This window comes from Amblyraja radiata, chromosome 5, assembly GCF_010909765.2.
Source record: "Amblyraja radiata isolate CabotCenter1 chromosome 5, sAmbRad1.1.pri, whole genome shotgun sequence".
In the NCBI taxonomy this organism is placed as follows: domain Eukaryota; kingdom Metazoa; phylum Chordata; class Chondrichthyes; order Rajiformes; family Rajidae; genus Amblyraja; species Amblyraja radiata.
The window spans coordinates 64,318,145-64,341,008 of record NC_045960.1 but is presented as its reverse complement, the minus strand read 5'-3'; the positions used below and the strand labels follow the sequence as shown (position 1 = coordinate 64,341,008).

Sequence of the window (22,864 nt, the reverse complement as noted above, 5' to 3'; positions counted from 1 at the left end):
TTTAGCTTATCAAATTTGGCTCCTGAACTGCTGAGTATTTGAAGCTTTACCGTTTTTATTCCTGGGTGCCTGAGTACTATGAATTCATGGTTTGAGTAATTCCTTCAAATGAGTATCTAAATCAGAGAGTGGTAGCGGTGTGGAATGAGCTTCCAGTGGAAGTGGTGGCGGCAGGTTCGTTGGTATCATTTAAAAATAAATTGGATAGGCATATGGATGAGAAGGGAATGGAGGGGTATGGTATGAGTGCAGGCAGGTGGGACTAAGGGAAAAAAGTGTTCGGCACGGACTTGTAGGGCCGAGATGGCCTGTTTCCGTGCTGTAATTGTTATATGGTTAAAACATGAACATTATATCAACAGACATTAGAAAGAATGTGAATTATGATTTAATTTGACATTTTCATATGAATCTCCAGAGTTCTCTTAAATTGCAGGAAGATATTAATCATTTATCTTATTGTATCTTAAAGATGTAAATATCTTGTGAATTTAATTTATTATTTATGATAATTAGTAAATTAATGTTTACTTGTCATATTTTGCTGTTTTATTTTTACAGGACTGGTTTCTTCCTACTTCCAAAGCAGCTAAAGAATTCAAACCCTTGGTGAAAGTAACAAAGAAACCTACATCAAACAAGAAAAAATCATCTGCAAAAGTTGGTAAAAAACAAAACGCTCAAGTAAAATCTGTGAATGAAGTATGCCTCCTTGAAAAGGTCTACGAACCATCAAAAGAGTGCGATCAGTACAGATTCACTGATAGTGAGGAAGATCAGGATGAACAAGAAAATGTGGGGAGCTGGCATCTTAAAAGACCAAGTGCAAAAGCTGAATTAAAGACTGATCCTTCCAGGAAATAAACAATGCTGGAAATTAAGATACCGAACAGTTTATGTAGCATTTTTTCTGTAAAAATAAACAACTGTGGGTATTGATTAAAACATTGTAACAGTCCTTTAGATATAATTTGGTTCATTTTGTCTACAAGATCTTTTTAATTTATAAATTACGCCTTCATCACGATGTATAATTGGATATAAGCAATTAGATTGCACCCGGCCAGTTTTTAGGTACAGGATTGGAAAAGATAAGAAAATGTTTCCAGGTTGTAAACTTAGATATAGTAAACAATGTTGATGTGGCTTTGTGCAAAGTAGATTTCCTCCACGGATGTCCTTAATAGTTGTAGTTTAATGTCCACGTGATTGGATTATAGTGATATTTTTTGAAAGGGAAGAAAATTATTGCTAGGTCATCTTCACCTTGTATAATTATGACCAAAATCTGTTGGTTAAAAAATACTTTGGTTACTGCATTTGTCCACTCTTGGCTTAGAAGGAGCTAATAGTCACTTGGTGCTGTGTATTATTAATGGTGGGGTTATTTTATAAATGTTTTAGACTGCTACTTTGTGCACGGAAAAAACTTCAGGCTAGATTTTCCAGTTTGTCTGAACACCACTTATTTAAGCAGTTAGGGTTGGGAGTGGGGAGTAGGGATGGGTTGATACAAGAACAATGGGAGAAATTTGTGTTTATTTGTTAGCGCTAAGCATGTGCAAGGGCATCCGACCTCCCTATATGGCTCCAAACTTGGTGAATGTGTCAAGCGAGTACAACCAATGCATTCAAATGCGTTTAACGCTACTGACCAAAGCCAGATTTCTCACCAACATCCCTGTTTAATAAAAATTCTTTTTTGTGATAACTTTTATGTTTTAGAAATGTCTTGCAGTGGCTAGTTACTAAATTGTGCACATTATAATGCCTTAAATCTTCAGGGCTCATGATTTAAGAAATAGTAACGTAAGAAAATTAGTTTTTTTTTGACATTTTCTATGAGGAAATTATAGATTTAAGTAGTTTCGTTGGGTCAATGGTAACGTTCCAAAAAGCAAGAAAATATTGCAACTTAGTTTGAAAGCTATAACACATACTATACTAAATACACTAATTTGGCCTTCTTTATTCATTTGTTATTTACAAAGGTATGTAATTACCAATAGTACAATATCCATTTAATTCCATTTGACATGTATACCTCAAACCTCTTAAATAATGAGGAATAATACTTGTTATTTCACTGTTTTCTGCTGTTACTAGAATGTAAATTTGAAATGTATCCTTTTTTAAAAAAAAGAACTGCAGAAATTCCAATTTAGTTTGTTTAACATTGAACACAATGATGAGTTGGTGTCCTGAGGAATCTTCTGTGAAATATAGTTATTTGGTTCACAAATAAATCTTTGAGTAGTGATGACATTAATTAATTTTAATGTGAAATATATCACTTCACAGGGTAAAGCAGGTGTTTTTTTTTTAGTAAAACTCCAATTTACTAGATTCTCACTTTTAGTGTTAGTTTTAGAAAAAAATAAATAATGTTGTTAAACTTGCTTTGAAAATGGATCTTAAACGTATGTTTTTCCAGTGCCAAAATAAATATAGCTCATTGCCTTGATATTTCCTTAATTACTTCAATGGTTGTATACTTTTTCATCAGGAGGGGACCTCATTAAAGTTTATTAACCTATTTTCTATCTCCATTTTTCAATAGCTTTCTAACAATCCATTTTTATTTTAGACAGGTTTGAGAGAAGTGCTGACCTGACACCCAATTTTTAAGTTTGCAGAGATGATGCAGCCTGTTTTGAATGCAAAATTTGATTTTGAAGTGCTGAATTATATTGGATTTCTTGTGGTTGTTTCAAAACCTACCTACTAAAGGCAATATTTGATTATTGGCACAAAATTAGTTTTTGTATCATGATTCAGCATTTTAGTTTACAATATTGATATAATAAACATAAGTATGATATTCACCTATTGATGCCCATGCATATGGCCTCCAATCACAATTTCCTCCTCCTTGAAGATGTTCAGTCAATAACATTTGTTATACAGAGCTTTCTAACATAGTAAAACATACCAGACACTATAGGAGCATTATCAAACAATGTTTGATACCATGCTACACAAGAGCATGGAGTCACACAGCACAGAAAGAACATTTTGGCCTACTGTGTTCAAGCTGACCACCAAGAGTTTGCACTTCCCCTCCCCTGATTTGGTGTCAACCTTCTATACTACGGTTATTTTACATTAAGCAATTAACCTATCTACCGGCACATACCCCCGGTGGTGGGGGGGGGGGGGGGACAACCCACATAATCACAGGAAGTACAAACTCAATGCAGTTTAGCAAGCAAGGTCAGGATCGTGCTCGACTCACTGGAGCTATGGGGCAGCATTTGGACAGACAATCAGTAGCTATATGGTAGGTTTTGAGGAGCATCTTTGAAAGGGAAGAGAAACATTGTGGGAGAGTTTTGGAGAGAAGGGAAGGCTTCCAACTTGGGGCCCAAATTGATGAAGCAAAGTTACCAATAGTGGGATATAGGAAATTAGGTGAGATTTGTGCACAAAAACAAAACCATGCACATCTGGAATACTCAAGTGTTTTTGGTCAATAATCCTTCAATAGATCTGTGATGCTTTTCCAGCATTACCTGTGTTCATCTTAGTTTTGTGTATTCTATTATCTCTCTCAGTTCACTTTTTGAGCTTAAGCCAATGGCCCAGAAAGAATATGAGAAAGATGGACCCAGTCTCATTTTAATTCATTTCATATCATTTAATTAATTTCATCTTAATTCATTTTAACTTTCCAATTCGTATCATTGGATATTAATCATGTAAATCAAACAATAGATTCAAGGATCTGCGGATGCTGGTTTACAAAAAAAACCCAAAGTGCTGAAGTAACTCAGTGGGTCAGGCAACATCTCTAAGGCATGGATAAGTAAAGTAACGTTCATCACCTATCCATGTATTTCCAAGACGCTGCCTCACCTACTGAGATTTACCAGCACAAGAACAGGCCATTTGGCCGACTATGTGCCAAATTAAACTAATCCCTTCTACCTGTATATATTTAAAAGTCTCTTAAATGCCATTATTATATCTGCTTACCTCACACATCTCTTTACAAATCGGGAGAGCAGTGTTTCTTTCTGGTTGCCCTTTTTTAATCAAGACGCTTTGCAGTATATGGCAGTGCTTAAGTAATTCAGTAATTCTCTCTCTCCCCCCCCCCCCCCCCCTCTCCTTTGGGGAAGGAGGGGGGGAGGGAAAATAGTGTGTTCAAAGATTTGGTACTATTAATGCTTCAAATTATGTAAAATAATAAAACAAAAAAGCTGTGGTTGACTGCACAAGTAATAATTATAGCAGTTCAATTATTTTTATTCAAGTTCACTCAGCATTATGAATCTTTGAAATTCTCTACTCAAGGCAGTATTTTATAAGTTTCACTCAATTTTTGGAATCTAAGTGAATTAAGGCAAGAATGGGAAAATCCTGTTTGGGTAGAAAATTGGCCCTGATAATTATTGAATTGCCCAATCACACTTCTTATTTGCTTATGGTAATATCTTATATCACTCATGACTTGGGATACATCCTTTGTAGTCACAAAATGTAAACATTGCATAATTCGGTGAAATGAACTATTCAAAGTGCCTTTAACTGAAGGTTATCTCGGAATAGGTGATATTTTACCTTGTTCCTGAAGCCTGTCTTTTACTTTAGTGGAGGTAATGAATACATATTAGTTATGAAATGGTGATTTTATTTTACCTGATAAAGCTGTGTGAAAAGATCTACCAGCCCATAGGATTTTTGGCTATAATCAATCTCAGTTCATGTATTTTGTTCTTTTGTTTAAAATACTATACTGCAATATTAAATGATTGTAAGGTACAAATTGTAACTTCCACCCAAAAAATTGGTTCATTTAGTTTATTATGTACACAATATCACTTTAATATAAATATAGGTATTAATGTTTTAATTTTTAAAAATCACTACTGAAAAGTAGAAATTTTACTTTCTTGTTTTGGTGATCTGTTTTTCATCATTGGTAGGTGACAGGGACAGTTGCATTTAAGCAATAATTCTGAAAATGTACATTTTGGTGCATGTGGTATTCAAGGTGTCTAAGACTCAAAATTGACATTGAGCTTGTGTGTAACTATGCGCATGAAGTTACAAATATGTTCACACATTAATTTCTAGACCCAGGATTCATTTTCTTATTTCCACAATCTATTACCACCCCAGTTGCGTGCTAACCAGTTAGCGGAAAGACAATACATGATTCCAATCGAGCCATTCACAGTGTACAGATGCATGATAAAATAAATAACGTTTAGTGCAAGATAAAACCAGTAAAGTCTGATCAAAGATAGTCTGAGGGTCTCCAATGAGGTAGTTAGCAGTTCAGGACTGCTCTCTCGTTGTGGTTGGATGGTTCAGTTGCCTGATAACAGCTGGGAAGGAACTGTCCCTGAATTTGGAGGTGTGTATTTTCACACTTTTATATCTCTTGCCTGATGGGACAGGGGAGAAGAGGGAGTAGGCAGGGTGCAACTCGTCCTTGATTATGCTGGTAGCCTTGGCGAAAAGGTGTGTGGTATGGATGGAGTCAATGGAAAGGAGATTGGTTTGTGTGATGGTCTGGGCTGCATGCACAATTCTCTGCAATTTCTTGCTGTCTTGGATGGAGCTGTTCCCAATCCATGCTGTAATGCATCCCGATAACAAGCTTTCCACGGCGCATCTGTAGAAGTCGGTGACAGTTGTCGGGGACATGCCGAACTTCCTTAGGGGACAAATCATTAAACCTAAGGAAATAGAGTCATTGGTTCAACATAGGTGGTCCAGAAGAAGTTGTTGGTGATATTTACTCCGAGGAATTGGAAGCTTTCAACCATCTCTACATCGACGCTGTCAATGCAAAATGGGGTATGTTTATCGCTTTTCGCTTCCTGAAGTTAGTCACTATGCTTTGTCTTGCTGACATTGAAAGAAAGGTTGTGTAAAAAGAACTCCAGATGCTGGTTTAAATCGAAGGCAGATACAAAATGCATTTTGTGTCTACCTTTGATAGAAAGATTGTTGTCTCAACACCAGGTCACAGGGTTCTCAGTCTTCTTGTACTCTCATCATTATTTGATATCCGGCCCATAATTGTGGTGCCCTCTGCAAATTTATAAATTGAATTAGATTTGTACATGGCTGCACAGTCGTGGGTGTACATGTGTAAAGGGGGCTGAGAACGCATCCTAGCAGAGCACCAGTGTTGAGGATTATCGTACTGGTTGATTTGTCCCCTATCATCACTGATTGGGGTCAGTTTGTCAGGAAGTCGAGAGTCCCGCGAGTTTGGTAATGAACTTGGATGGTATAAGGGTATTAAAGGCAGAGCTGCATTCTATGAATAGGAGTCTGATGTAGGTGTCTCTCCTATCCAGGGATGAGTGTAGGGCCAGGAAGATGGCATTGTCTGTGGACCTGTTGTGGTGGGCAAACTGCAGTGGGTCAAGGCTGCTTGGTAGACTGGATTTAATGCGTTCCATAACTAGCCTCTCATAGCATTTCATAATGGTGGATGCTAAGGCCACGGAAGATAGTCGTCTAGGCATCAGATCTTGCTTTTCTTCAGCAACAGGATGATGGTAGTCTTCTTGAAGCAGGTGGGTACCTCAGAATGGAGTGGGGAGAGATTAAAGATGTCTGAATACGCCCGCAAGCTAGTCTGCTTCTAAAGACGCAGCCAGGAACTCCGTCTGGGCTGGTTGCTTTCTGTGGGTTCATTCTCAGGAAGGCTGATCTAACCTCTGCAACAGTGACCATGGGAAGAGGTGCGCTTGAGTCTGAAGGGGCGGGTGTCATCACCGTGTGAGCCTTCTGCTCAAAGCAAGCATAAAAAGCATTCAGTTCATCAGATAGGGCCTCACTATCACCACTGATGTTGCCTGATCTTACTTTGCAGCCAGTTATCGTATTCAGACCATGCCACATTCTGCGTGTGTCCGAGTGATTACATTGGGACTCGTTTGTCCTGGTATTGTCTGCATTGACACCTGATTTTCCTGTACTCCACCTACACATGTAGTTATTTTCAATAGCCTGTTAACCTTCCAGAATGTCTTGAGGAAACCAGAGCTCCTGGGGGAATGTTTGCAAACTGCAAATTTGTAAAAAGGTACTTTGTAAAGCTTTTCACCTGCAGCTGTAATGTAGGTAGATAAATGTAATGGAGAACTTTGTTTTTGAACAAATGGTATTTTTAAGGTCATCATCATCATTATCATCGTTGAAAATATCAACGGGCACGGTGCCTTACAATGACATGTGATCGTGACTTCTACTGAAGTGTGGATGGCCATTGGCTCACTAGGAGCTCATCTGCCCTTTGACAGGTCTTGTTTTTGGTCCTGCTTGGGGGTCCGCAGCCCCCTCCACACCTGGCAAACCAGGTGGGGGAGACGGTTTAGTCACCGAAAGGATTACATGGTACCCGTGGGGGGGAAATCCTGCCGACCTGACCATTTTTAAGGTGGAGATTGATTGATTCTTGATTAGTAAAGATGTCAAGGGTTGTGAGGAGAATGGGATTGAGAGAGAAAGAGGGATCAGCCATGATTGAATGGCAGAGTGGACTCGATGGGCCAAATGCCTAATTCTACTCCTCTGATTTATGAACATGTTCAGGGAGTATGAGGCAAGATAGTGGGGTAAGGATTTATGGGACATTGGCAAGGACAAAATATTTTTTTGGTAGAATGCTGCATTTATGTTTGATTACACCTTTCAGTAAAGGGCAAAGTTGAAATTGCCTAGAGCTGAGAACATTTGATCTTTAATCTTTGCTGCTTCCTGATTGCAATTTGATGTCACTGATAATTGTTCTCAAGAGAAACATGTTTTATGTACAAAAGTAATGTTCTATGAATGTTGTCAATCTAAAGTGACAGCAGAAAATGCTTAGTGAGTCAGATATCATGCGAGGTGATAAAAATAAATATTGACATGAAAGCCAACAAGCTCCTCTGTTAATTTTCTGACTGCAATCCCCGTCTGGACTCGCCAAAGAGCTCAGTTGTGTCCAATGATGTAATTCACCAACATTTATTGGAAAATTTGCTCAGATGTTGCAGCAGGCTAAGGGTGCAATGCCCACAGCCCTATTTGAAAGAGATGCCTGCAGCCAAGAAGAAGCAAGGTGAAGAGAGAGGTTCCAAAATATTGCAAATCCTTGAATTTTTACAGGTGGCAAAGCTGAGTGTGAGGGTTTACCATCTTTTGGTTTCATGGATGGGGCCAGTTCCAGCCTCCCCATTTCACATGGTCAGGGCTTGTTCAGCTCCAGTGTGATTTTGACCAATTGGATTATCCTTGAAGCAGACATGGTCGGTATGCAGTTGCAACACGTTTCAAAGATGAATGTGAGTTGGAGTCCCTTGGATCAGAATCTGGATGTGTTTTCTATCAAATCCTTTTGTCAAAATTATTTTTTCCATGTATTGATCTGAAACATTCATGTTTTTATTTCTCATCATAAAATTACATTATAAAGCATACACGAATAATTAAATCTAGAATACATTAAGATAATACAAAAATAACTACTCCCCCCCCCCCCCCCACCCCCACCACATGCCTCACCCCCACACCCATCCCCTCCCACCGCTCACCCCCACACCCATCCTCCCCCACGCCCGCTCACATTTTAAGCTTTAATAAATCCCTTTTCCACTTGTCATGCATGCTAAATGGCTGCTATGAGTGGATGGGGGAGTTTGAGGGGGGATGGAGTGAGTGCGGGGGGTTGATGCAAGGGACTCCATGAGTGCGGAGTTGGGGGGGTGAGGGGTGGTGGGGGGATCAGGGGCGTCACAACGGGAACCCGTCAGCCGCGCTAGTGCAGTTGGGGGCTATGCGTGAGTGGTGGAATATTGCGTTGGGGGACCAGGACTCCCAGGTGAGAATGGGACCCAACGGCACTTAGTCTAGTTATCTCTAAAGTCTAAAGACACGAACACCCTTCTGTATTACTGATGTGGACACTTACAGAGATTGCAAACTCTTGTATAAAAAATAGTATAAGAAACAATTGGTTCTTCTGCCATGTCCTTGATTGCCCTGAAGCTCACGAGGACTGCCCCGAACAAAGATCTTGCTCCGCTATAGGATCTTTGGCCCCGAACGCGCGGCTCAGGTCACTCCCCACCGTGCGCGCACGCGCGCCAGTCACGCATCCCCGAGCGCGCACGCGCGTCTCGAGGCAGGATCCCCCTGCGCCGTTTGGTCACGTGCATTCGGTCGCCACACGTCATCAACGGCTCCAGTCCGGATGTAAATGGCCGTCGCCGCGTCAATCACACGAATCGGCCCGGCCTTGCCTCAGGACGGTGGCTCGCTTGGTCACCCTCTGTAGTGCTGGGGAAACCCGCAGCGTTGAATGGCCCGTCAGAAAGGCTGGGGGGAAACACACACAAAATAACGGCGGGCGGCTAAAAGCTCCACGTGTAGCCGAGACTGAGCCGCATCGGCTGTTATTTCGTCCTCATTCCTTGTCCGTTCAGTGAAGGAGCCTGCGGACGCGGGGTGCGATGAGACAAGGTATTAAAGCTTTCCATTTCTCCGGGCTGAGCTGCGGATGGTCGTGGCGGTTCGAGTGGGCCAAGCTGGGCCTGTCACTCCCTCCGGCACCGAGCGCCGGCAGAGGCAAGTGGCCTCGGTTCCTGCCGTTCGGGGCTGATGATCAGTCCTGCTGTGGAGGCGACTACATCATCGGTGTCACTCCACCCTGCCTGCCTGCCTGCCAATCTCTTTTAATTAAAAAAATATAACAAATCCTGGATTACATGTTCACTTGAGAGAGCTGCAGTAAAACTGCACTTCGTACCCGTGTGCCGAGAGTGCTGAATAGCAGCCCAATAACTGAGCTACTGAGCTGAACCCTTAACCTGGTTTGTTATCGCCCTCTTCACTGCTTCCAAATCCAGAGATGCAGCTACAAACTCTCAAAATGAGTCACGCTCATGAGAAAATATGTCTGTGTGGCTACATTACGCACAGAGAAATGAGTGCGGTCTCATAAAATCTACCACGATTCACCATTTAGATGGTATGCGATTTCCCCCTTTATATTACACTACTGAAAACTTTCACTTATGGAGAGCGACTTCTACAGTCAATCGTATGTTATTTCCCTGTAGTTTCAGAGGTGACTGGTATTTCACAGCCAGGTTTGAATCGAAGCTCTTCGGGCATTTATCTCAAAAGAGCAACCCCGGCCAATTTCACTTGTTTTGCTTTGCACTGTACAAGTGAAAGGAAAAAACAATAATTCCTAATTTATTATTAAATATGTTTTACCAGCAAGAACATGTAAATGCGAAATAAGAGCCCCTTTGATCAAGCTTACTCTGTCATTAATTAAGATTATTTATTTGAGAAAATATATATATTAATAATGAAAGAGTAATGACAGCTACATTTGAACCCAAAGATCGTTATAGGATCTTTGTTTGAACCCACCATCGGATAAGATGGTAGTGAGTCAAACTATTGTACCATTTAAGAAGTCTTAACTTTGGTAGATTTTTTAAAGTTCCTTTCAACACTGTTATGTTGTAGATCTGCAACGTGTAGTTGTTATTTTGTATGTTTATTTTTGATACATTGCATAGGCTTGAATCTTTACATTTTCACATTGGGAGGTAATTAGATACCTGTTGCAGATGGGCAAATCACACTTGGGTGGCATGTATCACTTGCCACAAATCAGCCCATGCTGAACAAGCCTAGCGTTCGGCATAATGTTTAGTTTAGTTTACTGTCGTGCATACCAAGGTACAGTGAAAAGCTTTTGTAGTGTGCTAACCAGTCAGGAGAAAGACTAGACATGATTACAATCAAGCCTTCCACAGTGTACAGATATATGATCAAGGGAATAATGTTTAGTGCAAGATAAAGTTCAGTAAAGTTCGATTAAAGATAATCTGAGGGTGTCCAATGAGGGAGAGTAGCTCAGGACGGCTCAATAGTTGTTGATAAGATAGTTGAGTTGCCTGATAACACCTGGGGACAAACTGGTCTTGAATCTGGAGATATGCATTTTCACACTTCTGTACCCCTTGCCTGATGGGAAAGGGGAGAAGAGGGAGTGACTTGTCCTTGATTATGTTGGTGGCTTTGCCTAGCCAGCGTGAGGTGTAAATGGAGGCAATGGAAGGAAGGTTGGTTTGTGTGATGGTCTGGATGCGACCACAATTCTTTGCAATTTCCTTGCCATCTCATTTGTTAATGAGGTTTAAGCCAATATACACATATGTGACTCCATATGTGATCATTCAATTGGGAACTAATACAACACAGTAGCCTCATGGTGCAGCACCAATTTAATCCTTAAGAAGGTAAAGTTGTAATAGGTCTTGGATTTTGGACCAATGGAACTATCATATGTGAAATATATGGGATGTAGTACACTTGCAGTTTGTATATCATGGCATTGCTTTGATAACTTTGGGGATTGGGGAGAAATCTCAATTATCGTTTTGTGTCCTTTTGTGCTGTAGGAGTAGATTCAAACTGCTAAATAGCATCTCTTGAACACTTAAATAACTTGGATTTTGAAACAAGTTTTAGATCAGTGTTAATGTCAAAACAACAAATAACAATTGTAATACTCAAACTATGAATTTAATCCAATTTGTTACTATCAGCTCAGTAAACAGTAAAAAATCAATTAAAGCTGAAGTTTTTGTGAGATTACACCATGTTTAATTACAGTATTAAATTTTAATTTTCCCTATTTATTTTTTAGATTTTAATGAAATTGCTGAGCCTGAGCTGATCAATTGCCCAAAGTGTACAAAGAAGAAAATACATTTATGGAACCAAATCTTCAGAAAACCTGTGAGGCTGATACAGAAGAAGCACAAAAAAAAGTTGCATCCATAAAAACTTCACAAAGTTCTGCAGACAGCATTTCTCACGTGAATAACAATGGACTGGAACCTTCATCCAGTGCTTTTGAATTGGAGATCCCCGATGAGTGCAGTGTGCATTTAGGCAAGAACTCTTTGGGCACTTCTGATATTACAGAAAAAGGCTGTAAGCGCTTAAAAACAGAGGATAATACAGACGGGGATACATTGCCTGAACCTGAAATAACCAAATATGTTGCAAAATCATTACTTGCTCTTAAGACATCAGTGCAGCCACTCATAGGAGACACAAAGCAGAGTCCAGAAAACGTCTCAGAAGCCATTTTACAGCAAAGCAATAAAAGAGAAAGACGCAAATCAGTACACCACTCTTTTGAACATGCGCATTCCACAATGGTCAAGGATACTGTGATGCAAACAGAAATCTCTTCAAATGAAACCAATCTCCACCCTAAAACCGTGGTTACACGTCAAAATATTTATCATATTGAAAGGCATTCAAATAAAGGCCAGCCCATTGATCATTCAAGATGTTCTGCAGTGGACAAGAACACTGTAACTCCAAATGAATTTGGGCTTGAGCCTCATTTAACTTCTGATACATTACCTTTACAACAAAATGTTAGCAAAAAAAGGGGGAGATGCAAAAATATTCAAAGTACCTTGGTGTGTGGTCCAGCAGTAGATCTTTGTAATGTTCCAACTGATGGTGGTTCCGGCGAGGTACGGTCAGTTCCAGGAGTTGTACCAGTGAAACTCCCCACGAAACAAGGAAGAAAACCTAAAAGTGCCATGGTAGTAGCAGTGCAGGAAATTCTCAGTCACAGTAACATTGAAAATGGAGATGAGAATGAGATGGGAAGTGTTCAACAAGTGAAAATTACAAAGAAACAAGGAAGGAAGCCTAAGAATTCAAAAACAGTGTCTGTGGAAGAAGCAGTGCCTCAAACTCCATCAATGGAGAATTGTTCTAGTTTTGAGAATGGTGGTGATAAAGAGATGGGAATGCCTGAATTAACGAGGATCCCAAAGAAACGAGGAAGAAAACCCAAAAATGCAAAAGCAGTACCTGTTGAAAAAGTAATGCTGCAAATATCATCAACAGGAAGATATGATAATGCTGGGGATGGAATTGACAATGAAATGGGAGTATCGCCTATGATGAAAATCCCGAAGAAACGAGGAAGAAAGCCTAAGAATATAAAACCAGTACCTTCTGATGTACCACAACCTCCATCAATAGAGGTGTGCATTGATGATGACAATGGTGAAGCCAGTGAGAGACAAATGGTAGTACCGCTGAAGATTCCGAAGAAACGGGGAAGAAAGCCGAAAAGTGAAATGGTAGCCCGAGAAGAGAACACAGATACTCATGGGCTATTGAGACCAATTGTACAAAAATTATTGGAGCATACGGATGCAGATGAAGAACTAAAAGCAAGTGGACGACCAAAGAGAAGGGCAGCCAGAGCGTAAGAATTTTGTTTGCTCTGTGTATGGTATTTTTTATTCCTTGTGTGCAGGATGCCCTGGAAGGAGTGCAGAGTTTGAAAATTAGACTTTCAAACTTGCCATGAACAATGTATTTACATACCAAATTAGTGTTTTCAACACTTGAATTATTTACATTGTTTGAAATAACCTTAAGGCATGTCTTGATTCCTTACTGCCCTGAGAATATAGAAGCATCTCCGTGCCATTTGGCCCCTCACCCTCATGTCTCAATGCGTATTCAGTGAGATCTTGGCATATCTTATACCTCAAAATCGTTTTTCTGCCCAAACCCCATGTCTATTGATTCCCTAAATCTAAAAAGATCTATTTCTTGAATATGATTAAGAAAGAACTGCAGATGCTGGAAAAAATCGAAGGTAGACAAAATGCTGAAAAAACTCAGTGGGTGAGGCAGCATCTATGGAGAGAAGAAATAGGCGACGATCGGGTCGAGACTCTTCTTCAGACTGATGTCGGGGGGGGGGGGGGGGGAGAAGGACAGGAAGAGGCGGAGGCAATAGGCTAGGGGGAGAGCTGGGAAGGGGAGGGGAAGGAGGGAGAAAGCAAGGGCTACTTGAAATTGGAGGTCAATGTTCATACCGCTGAGGTGTAAACTACCCAAGCAAAATATGAGGTGCTTTTCCTCCAATTTGTGTTGGGCCTCACTTTGGCAATGGCAGAGGCCCAGGACAGAAAGGTCGGAAACGAGCATCCTCAGCCATCCTTGGTACAAAATTTGAAAAGTTCATTACTTTTGCGTGAAACAAATTCTGATGCCCTGAGAGGCTTAGTATTTAATTTTGGACCATGACGCATGTTAATTGACAATTGCATTTCAATTAAGTCACTCACTTAGTTTCACAAAAAAGTAGAGTTGTTTGGCCCATTAGGTTCATAGCAAAGTACTCCCATCAGTACCATTCCCCATCTATTTCTCTGTAGCCCCATAATTTATTCTCTCATGAGCCCATCAACTTCCCTTTAGTTCTTTTTGCCATTTATATATACTAAAAGGTAATTACAGGAGCCAGTTAAATTAGCGCCACATCTTTGCTGTTGTAGGACAAATAGATCAAACTCAGATCCCTGGAGCTATGTGTTAGCTAACTGCTGCACTGTTTTATCCTTATTTTTCTAATTTCATTGTTCCATTTTGGGACATATGACAATAAACCACTATTGACTCTCAACTCTCTCTTATTTGTGAACACTGACGTTTCTGCTGATGTACTCTGCGCTTTGTACCCATATTCCTTGCCTCCATTCTTCTATTTTTGTTTAGAACATGGGCTTGATCCTTCCTTATCTGACTAACCCACTATCCAAAAAAGTCTAATGAATAGAGTGAAGGCAGTGTTTTTTTGATTTTGCCCCTCATCACCTCTGGTTGAAATGAGAAATATAAAATAGTAAAATTGACTGCAACATTTGCGAATAATATGCATAGGTAATGATTGGTTAGCACGCAACAAAAGCTTTTCACTGTATCTCGGTACTCCTGGTTGGTTTCCTTCTGTCACTGAGGGAAGTAAGTTCCTTCAAGGTAATGTTCAAAATAAAAGTACTTGAAACTACTAGAATGGAAGTGTTAGCTTGCAGTCCTGCTTTGCAGAGCCCTCACATCAATGTGAGGAGAAACTATCATAATCTTGAACACTAATTTTTGTATTTTTGTTTATCATTTTGCAAAGATAGTGGCAATTTTTAAATGATTTAGGTGCTTATTTTAATATCCTTGCCCTCCCTCATAGATTTTGTATTGAAATGTTCTACATTCAAATGTACAACTGCATTTTATTTGCACCAATACCACCATTGATAATGAAGGTATAGTTTCTCTCATTGTCGAGAAATGGCTTTGACCTGCAACTGCTGAAGACGTAACAATGGAACAATAATGTAAATAGTTGCCACTTCTAAGCATGCTCAGTGCTTCAGAAAACAATACAGTTTTCTAACTGCCAATCAATATGAAATATGGGGGAGGTTAAGAGGTTATCATTAACATGATGTATATCATAAACTTGGGATATTCCAAAATGCTTTATGGCCAACAAATTTGCTATCGTCATAGAATAAGGAAAACGTTAGCAGCTGCCTTATATATCGCAATGAAACGTCCATTGAGTTGACCTTTTTCCTTAGTTCTGTGGTTTAATGGACAAGACTCAGACATCCCAAGGATTGAAACGTTGATAATGCAGCACTCCCACAGCACTGCCCTGGAGTGACAGTCTGAGTTAGGTCACGAGTTCTCTACAATAGGTATTGAACCCTGAATCCTCCCACTTACCTCTCCCTAGGGTAGCCAGAAACGAGTTACATTTGTAAATTGTTTTATCTTTATCATTTGTTCCAGTGCCTGTGATCTGCTTCAAATTCTAAAAGTAAAATTTGATGTATAACAACCACATGTTTTGTCTAAAACTTGCTTTGGTATTCTGATGCAAAAGCTAGAAATTTAGGCAGATGAAAGATGAATATTTAGTACATCCCACTCAATTTCAGTATTAAAATGCTGGAGAAATTTAACATATAAATTTGCTTATTAAATATTGTTACTGACATTTTTTTCAAATAAAATTTCAGCATATTATTTATAATATATTAATTTGCATGTTGTGACTACTGTTATCTTGCCAGCATTTACTGTCCAGTTATTGTTAATGAACACGTTTTAGAGAGCTGTAACCGTGAACTGGGCCTGTGGGCTTAATAAGAAATAGGAGCAGGAGGAGACCTTTTTGCCCTTTGAGCCTCCTCTGCCCTTTATGAAGATCATGTTTGATATTCTACCTCAACAGCATCTTTCCATATCCATCTATTCTGCTAATATATAGTAATCAATTATTTTCACATTATTATCTAAATCAACATGTAGAGGAACCAACGAGAGAGCAGGCTATTTTAGACTGGGTATTGAGTAATGAGGAAGGGTCAGTTAGCAGTCTTGTTGTACGTGCCCCCTTGGGCAAGAGTAACCATAATATGGTTGAGTTCTTCATTAGGATGGAGAGTGACATTGTTAATTCAGAAACAATGGTTCTGAACTTAAAGAAAGGTAACTTTGAGGGTATGAGACGTGAATTGGCCAAGATTGACTGGCAATTAATTCTAAAAGGGTTGACGGTGGATATGCAATGGAAGACATTTAAAGACTGCATGGATGAACTACAAAAATTGTTCATCCCAGTTTGGCAAAAGAATAAATCAGGGAAGGTAGTACATCCGTGGATAACAAGGGAAATCAGGGATAGTATCAAAGGGAAGGATGATGCGTACAAATTAGCCAGAAAAAGCAGCATACCGGAGGACTGGGAGAAATTCAGAGACCAGCAGAGGAGGACAAAGGGCTTAATTAGGAAAGGAAAAAATGATTATGAAAGAAAACTGGCAGGGAACATAAAAACTGACTGCAAAAGTTTTTATAGATATGTGAAAAGAAAGAGATTAGTTAAAACAAATGTAGGTCCCTTGCAGTCAGAAACAGGTGAGTTGATCATGGGGAACAAGGATATGGCGGACCAATTGAATAACTACTTTGGTTCCGTCTTCACTAAGGAAGACATAAATAATCTGCCGGAAATAGCGGGGGACCGCGGGTCAAAGGAGTTGGAGGAATTGAGTGAAATCCAGGTTAGCCGGGAAGTGGTGTTGGGTAAATTGAATGGATTAAAGGCCGATAAATCCCCAGGGCCAGATAGGCTGCATCCCAGAGTACTTAAGGAAGTAGCTCCAGAAATAGTGGATGCATTAGTAATAATCTTTCAAAACTCTTTAGATTCTGGAGTAGTTCCTGAGGATTGGCGGGTAGCAAACGTAACCCCACTTTTTAAGAAGGGAGGGAGAGAGAAAACGGGGAATTACAGACCAGTTAGTCTAACATCGGTAGTGGGGAAACTACTAGAGTCAGTTATTAAAGATGGGATAGCAGCACATTTGGAAAGTGGTGAAATCATTGGACAAAGTCAGCATGGATTTACAAAAGGTAAATCATGTCTGACGAATCTTATAGAATTTTTCGAGGATGTAACTAGTAGCGTGGATAGGGGAGAACCAGTGGATGTGGTGTATCTGGACTTCCAGAAGGCTTTCAACAAGGTCCCACATATAAGATTAGTATACAAACTTAAAGCACACGGCATTGGGGGTTCAGTATTGATGTGGATAGAGAACTGGCTGGCAAACAGGAAGCAAAGAGTAGGAGTAAACGGGTCCTTTTCACAATGGCAGGCAGTGACTAGTGGGGTACCGCAAGGCTCAGTGCTGGGACCCCAGCTATTTACAATATATATTAATGATCTGGATGAGGGAATTGAAGGCAATATCTCCAGGTTTGCGGATGACACTAAGCTGGGGGGCAGTGTTAGCTGTGAGGAGGATGCTAGGAGGATGCAAGGTGACTTGGATAGGCTGGGTGAGTGGGCAAATGTTTGGCAGATGCAGTATAATGTGGATAAATGTGAGGTTATCCATTTTGGTGGCAAAAACAGGAAAGCAGACTATTATCTAAATGGTGGCCGACTAGGAAAAGGGGAGATGCAGCGAGACCTGGGTGTCATGGTACACCAGTCATTGAAAGTAGGCATGCAGGTGCAGCAGGCAGTGAAGAAAGCGAATGGTATGTTAACTTTCATAGCAAAAGGATTTGAGTATAGGAGCAGGGAGGTTCTACTGCAGTTGTACAGGGCCTTGGTGAGACCACACCTGGAGTATTGCGTACAGTTTTGGTCTCCAAATCTGAGGAAGGACATTATTGCCATAGAGGGAGTGCAGAGAAGGTTCACCAGACTGATTCCTGGGATGTCAGGACTGCCTTATGAAGAAAGACTGGATAGACTTGGTTTATACTCTCTAGAATTTAGGAGATTGAGAGGGGATCTTATAGAAACTTATAAAATTCTTAAGGGGTTGGACAGGCTAGATGCAGGAAGATTGCTCCCGATGTTGGGGAAGTCCAGGACAAGGGGTCACAGCTTAAGGATAAGGGGGAAATCCTTTAAAACCGAGATGAGAAGAACTTTTTTCACACAGAGAGTGGTGAATCTCTGGAACTCTCTGCTACAGAGGGTAGTCGAGGCCAGTTCATTGGCTATATTTAAGAGGGAGTTAGATGTGGCCCTTGTGGCTAAGGGGATCAGAGGGTATGGAGAGAAGGCAGGTACGGGATACTGAGTTGGATGATCAGCCATGATCATATTGAATGGCGGTGCAGGCTCGAAGGGCCGAATGGTCTACTCCTGCACCTAATTTCTATGTTTCTATGTTAACTCGATAAGTGAATGTCCACAGTCCTCCGGACTAGAGAATTTCAAACATTCACCAACATCTGCGTGAAGCAATTTCCGTCCATTCCCTGCATATTCATCTGTCTATCAAAAAACCTCTTAGACACCACTATCATATCTGCTTCCACCCAACCCCCTGGAGCATGTTCCAGGCACCCCCCACTCTACTTTATAAAAAAATCTTGTCCCATACATCTCCTTTAAACTTCTCCCCTCTCATCTTAAAGTCCTGTGCTGTAGTTTTGACATTTCCACCCTAGGGAAAAAAGTTCTAGCAGTTTTCTCCACTAATCCCATCTTAAGTTAAGAACACTTCCACTATGTAGGGTGTTCTATATTTGGACCCTACTAAGGGCTCGAAATTAACGGTTGCCCGGGTGTAAACTGCCCAAGCGAAATATGAGATGCTGCTCCTCCAATTTACGGTGGTCTCACTCTGGCCATGGAGGAGGCCCAGCACAGAAAGGTTGGATTCGGAATGGGAGGGGGAGTTGAAGTGCTGAGCCACCGGGAGATCAGGTTGGTTATTGCGAACCGAGCGGAGGTGTTGGGCGAAGCGATCGCCAAGCCTACGCTTGGTCTCACCGATGTAAGACAGCTGACACCTAGAACAGCGGATGCAATAGATGAGGTTGGAGGAGGTGCAGGTGAACCTCTGCCGCACCTTGAAGGACTGATTGGGTCCTTGAATGGAGTCAAGGGGAGAGGTAAAGCGACAAGCGTAGCATTTTCTGCAGTTGCAAGGGAAAGTGCCAGGAGAGGGGGTGGTTTGGGTGAGAAGGGATGAATTGACCAGGGAGTTATGGATGGAGAGGTCACTGCAGAAAGCCGACAGGGGAGGAGATGGGAAGATGTGGCCAGTGGTGGGATCCCATTGGGAGATAAAGCTGGAGAAAATCAACGGGTGAGGCAGCATCTATGGAGCGAAGGAATAGGCGACGTTTCGGGTCGAGACCATTTTTCAGACTGATGTCGGGAGGGGTGGGGGCGGGAAAAAGAAAGGAAGAGGCGGAGACACTAGACTGTGGGGGAGCTGGGAATGGGAGGGGAAGGAGGGAGAAAGCACGGACTACCTGAAATTGGAGAAGTCAATGTTCATACCGCTGGGGTGTAAACTAACCAAGCAAAATATGAGGTGCTGTTCCTCCAATTTGCGTTGGGCCTCACTTTGGCAATGGCAGAGGCCCAGGACAGAAAGGTCGGATTCGGAATGGGAGGGGGAGTTGAAGTGCTGAGCCACCGGGAGATCAGGTTGGTTATTGCAAACTGAGTGGAGGTGTTGTGCGAAGTGATCGCCAAGCCAGAGCTTGGTCTCACCGAGGTTGATCATGCCCTGAATAATCCAACCAGATTTTTGTTTGGAAGTGGAAAGAGATAATAGAAATTGCATTCATTGCAACGTGCAAAAAGAGATGAGATACTGCATTGTAATTTAGCTGCATGTCATTGTGGTATATATCATGTCTTGATTGGTGAATATGTTTAGTTTGCGACTTTATTTGAAGCAGAAATAATATGTGAATGCTTCATTGACCATAATTCCGACTGGTAACTACGCACTTCGTCCGAGCACATTATCGCACGCGTCATGTGAGCCATCTTAAATGACCCTCTAAACTGTCATTTGGCAACCTAAAAAGCTGCTGAGGTTGCCCGGCTGGCAACAGGGAAAAAAAGTTACGTGAGAGCCTTGCAACTACAAAAAAGAAACAATAATCTATTTCCAGGTCAGGATGGTGTAATACCTGGAAGGGAATACAGTGCTAGTATTTCCATACGTCTGATATCTTGCCTTTCTAAGTGGTACAGGGTGAAAGTGTGGGGCGCACCATTGAATAAGCCTTGATGAACTGCTGATCTACATTTTGCAAATTGTATACACTGCACCTAGAAGGGAAAGGATTTGGGATGGTACCTGTCAAGTGAGCTGCTTTGTTTTAGATGTCATCAAGCTGCTTTGTGTTTTAGGAGCTGCTTTTCTCTAGGTAAATGAAGAATATTATGAAATGCCTCTGAATTGTGCCTTGTCACAGCTCTGAGTTCTGGAAGCAGCTATATAGAAGGCCATATGGATTGTAAACTGCACGAAAAAAAATCTGTTACATTATTTTGAGTCTCAAACTGGTGTTACGAGTGAGTGGTAAAGTCAGAACATACACAAAAATGTAACACTTGAGCAACAGAGGTTAATGCCAACTTCAATGTTCGAGTTGTATTTTGATTGTTGAATTAATGGGCCAGATAGCCTTACTTATCCTGGTCCAAACACTGCTAACAGAATTAATGTGTGGTTGTTAGGTCAAAGTGGATGATTTATTGCTTCTTTGCATGAATTTGTCCAGTGGTGTAATCTTAGGGTCATTTTGTGCCATTAGGTCATAGTTTGAATTGAAGCAGGTCTCACACAATTGTATAGACACAAGAGATTGCACATGCTAGAATTTGGAGCAAAAAACAGACAGCTGAAGAAATGCAGTTTGGGCAGTATCTGTGGAGGGAAAGGAAAGGTTGATGATTTGAATCGCGACTGAGTCAGTATGCCCTCTCAAAACAGGGTGATCTTGAAAGCAGTCGCAACTCAACATTTCCTTTCACTCCCAGACGTTGCTTGTTCTCTCAGTCCCTCCAACATCATTTTAATTTTTTGAGATATTTGCTTTCTTGTTGCATTTATTGAACACTCCACATCACATGCTTTCAAAAACTATTCTTAGTTTCTTGAAAATGTGTTTAAAGATGCACTCAAACTGCTTCACTTAATTTCTACTTTCTAATTTCCTACACTTCATCGCTGAGGTCAGTAACTAACTAAGAAGGTTTATACACATTCATATTGATTGATGCTTTATTGTCACACAATTATACCACTCCATCGTTTAACAGGTTAACCTTTTATTGCCATTTTTATTTCTGATAGCACATATCACCAAGCTTAAAGGAAAAGTCAGTTCCAGAAATGCTTTTCATAATAACCTGCGTACCTCAAAATGGGGAGCAAATTCCACAACCATTCGATCAACAGCTCTAGCTCTCTGCTTCTCCACTGCCGAGTATGCCTGCGCAGTATGGGAGCCTCAGCTCATGCAAGGAAGATTGATCCTGTGCTAAACACAAGCTGTCGCTGCATCAGTGGATGCATGAAACCAACCAAGACTGAAAACATCTACCTACTCTCTGACATTGCACCTCCTGGAATCAGAAGAGCTGGTGCTAGTCAAAAAGAATGCTCAGACAATCAGAGGATGAAAGACATCCCCTACATGACCACCCTTTGCTACCTCAGCATTTGAAATCACGCAGAAGTTTTCTCTCTTCTGTCTATCCCCTGAGCTGCAGTGCATCGTCCAGAAGGCTCAAACTCTGGGAAGAGAGACCAGAGAAATCTCCAGACGACACTCACATGGCAATCGATCCCTCCGAGAAACTCCCACCAGGTTCCGACCAACAGATTGCGGACAGGCATGGGGAGAAGCAAACCGAACATGCTGAAGTGGGGAGCCTCCAGCCTATGGAACATCTCCTGAGTGTTTACATGCTGCATGACACATGCATTGTAAAGGACCTTGCAGAGGCCAATGACGTGGCACTAAAATTTGCTCGCTATTGGCAAACAGTTGTGTGATGACACGAAACAAAAATAAAAATAATTCTGAATCATACATTTAGCCTTAAAATCAGTATCTGTTCTTTATAATGGAGGATATTAGCTATTATTTTATCTTCTGTGTTTTGACTGTTTTCCACAACAGTACATCTTAAAAGGTGCAGTAGAGGTTGTGTGACTATTTTGAAGGTTAGTCTGCCACTGCAAAGTTCGGTGGAGCCCATGTTCCAAAGCATTGCATATTAGTGAAATAAAGTTACATCCTACGGCACATAAATGGAAATGCAGCACCACCAGCCAATGACATGAGGGTAAGAGATGACTGATGGTTGGAATCCCAATTGGGTTGATGATGTGGTCAAGACCTGCTGGAAATAGGGATTCGATTGGGGCCTAGAGATTGGGAACTGAGGAGGGCATTGGATGGAGCAAGGTAAGAGTAGCCAGACTTCAATGCCGGGTGGAAGATGTGGGAGGTGGATGGAAATGGGGAAACAGGATTGGTGAGAATTGGCAAGTTCTTTGACTAGAGCTATTAGTGGTTGGGTTCCGAGCCCACGGTTCAAGTTCAAGTGAGTTTATTGTCATGTGTCCCTGATAGGACAATGAAATTCTTGCTTTGCTTCAGCACAACAGAACATAGTAGGCATTGACTACAAAACAGATCAGTGTGT

At 41.1% G+C, this 22,864-nt stretch overlaps 2 protein-coding genes across 3 annotated transcripts in view; both read left to right on the top strand.

Annotated features, from left to right (window-relative positions):
• Window positions 1-2,536, top strand: part of LOC116973397 (zinc finger protein 512-like) — a 45,832-nt gene extending 43,296 nt beyond the window's left edge. For both annotated transcript variants that reach the window (XM_033021406.1, XM_033021405.1), the window contains one exon: window positions 562-2,536. In XM_033021406.1, coding sequence (XP_032877297.1) covers window positions 562-864 — 303 coding nt within the window. In that variant the 3' untranslated portion in view covers window positions 865-2,536. The remainder of the gene's footprint in view (window positions 1-561) is intronic.
• Window positions 2,537-9,123: 6,587 nt separating this feature from the next.
• The window catches only part of gtf3c2 (general transcription factor IIIC subunit 2), a 99,397-nt gene continuing 85,656 nt past the window's right edge, over window positions 9,124-22,864 (top strand). The window contains exons 1-2 of the mRNA XM_033021404.1: window positions 9,124-9,471; window positions 11,681-13,276. Of these exons, the coding sequence (XP_032877295.1) occupies window positions 11,748-13,276 (1,529 nt within the window). The 5' untranslated portion in view covers window positions 9,124-9,471; window positions 11,681-11,747. The remainder of the gene's footprint in view (window positions 9,472-11,680; window positions 13,277-22,864) is intronic.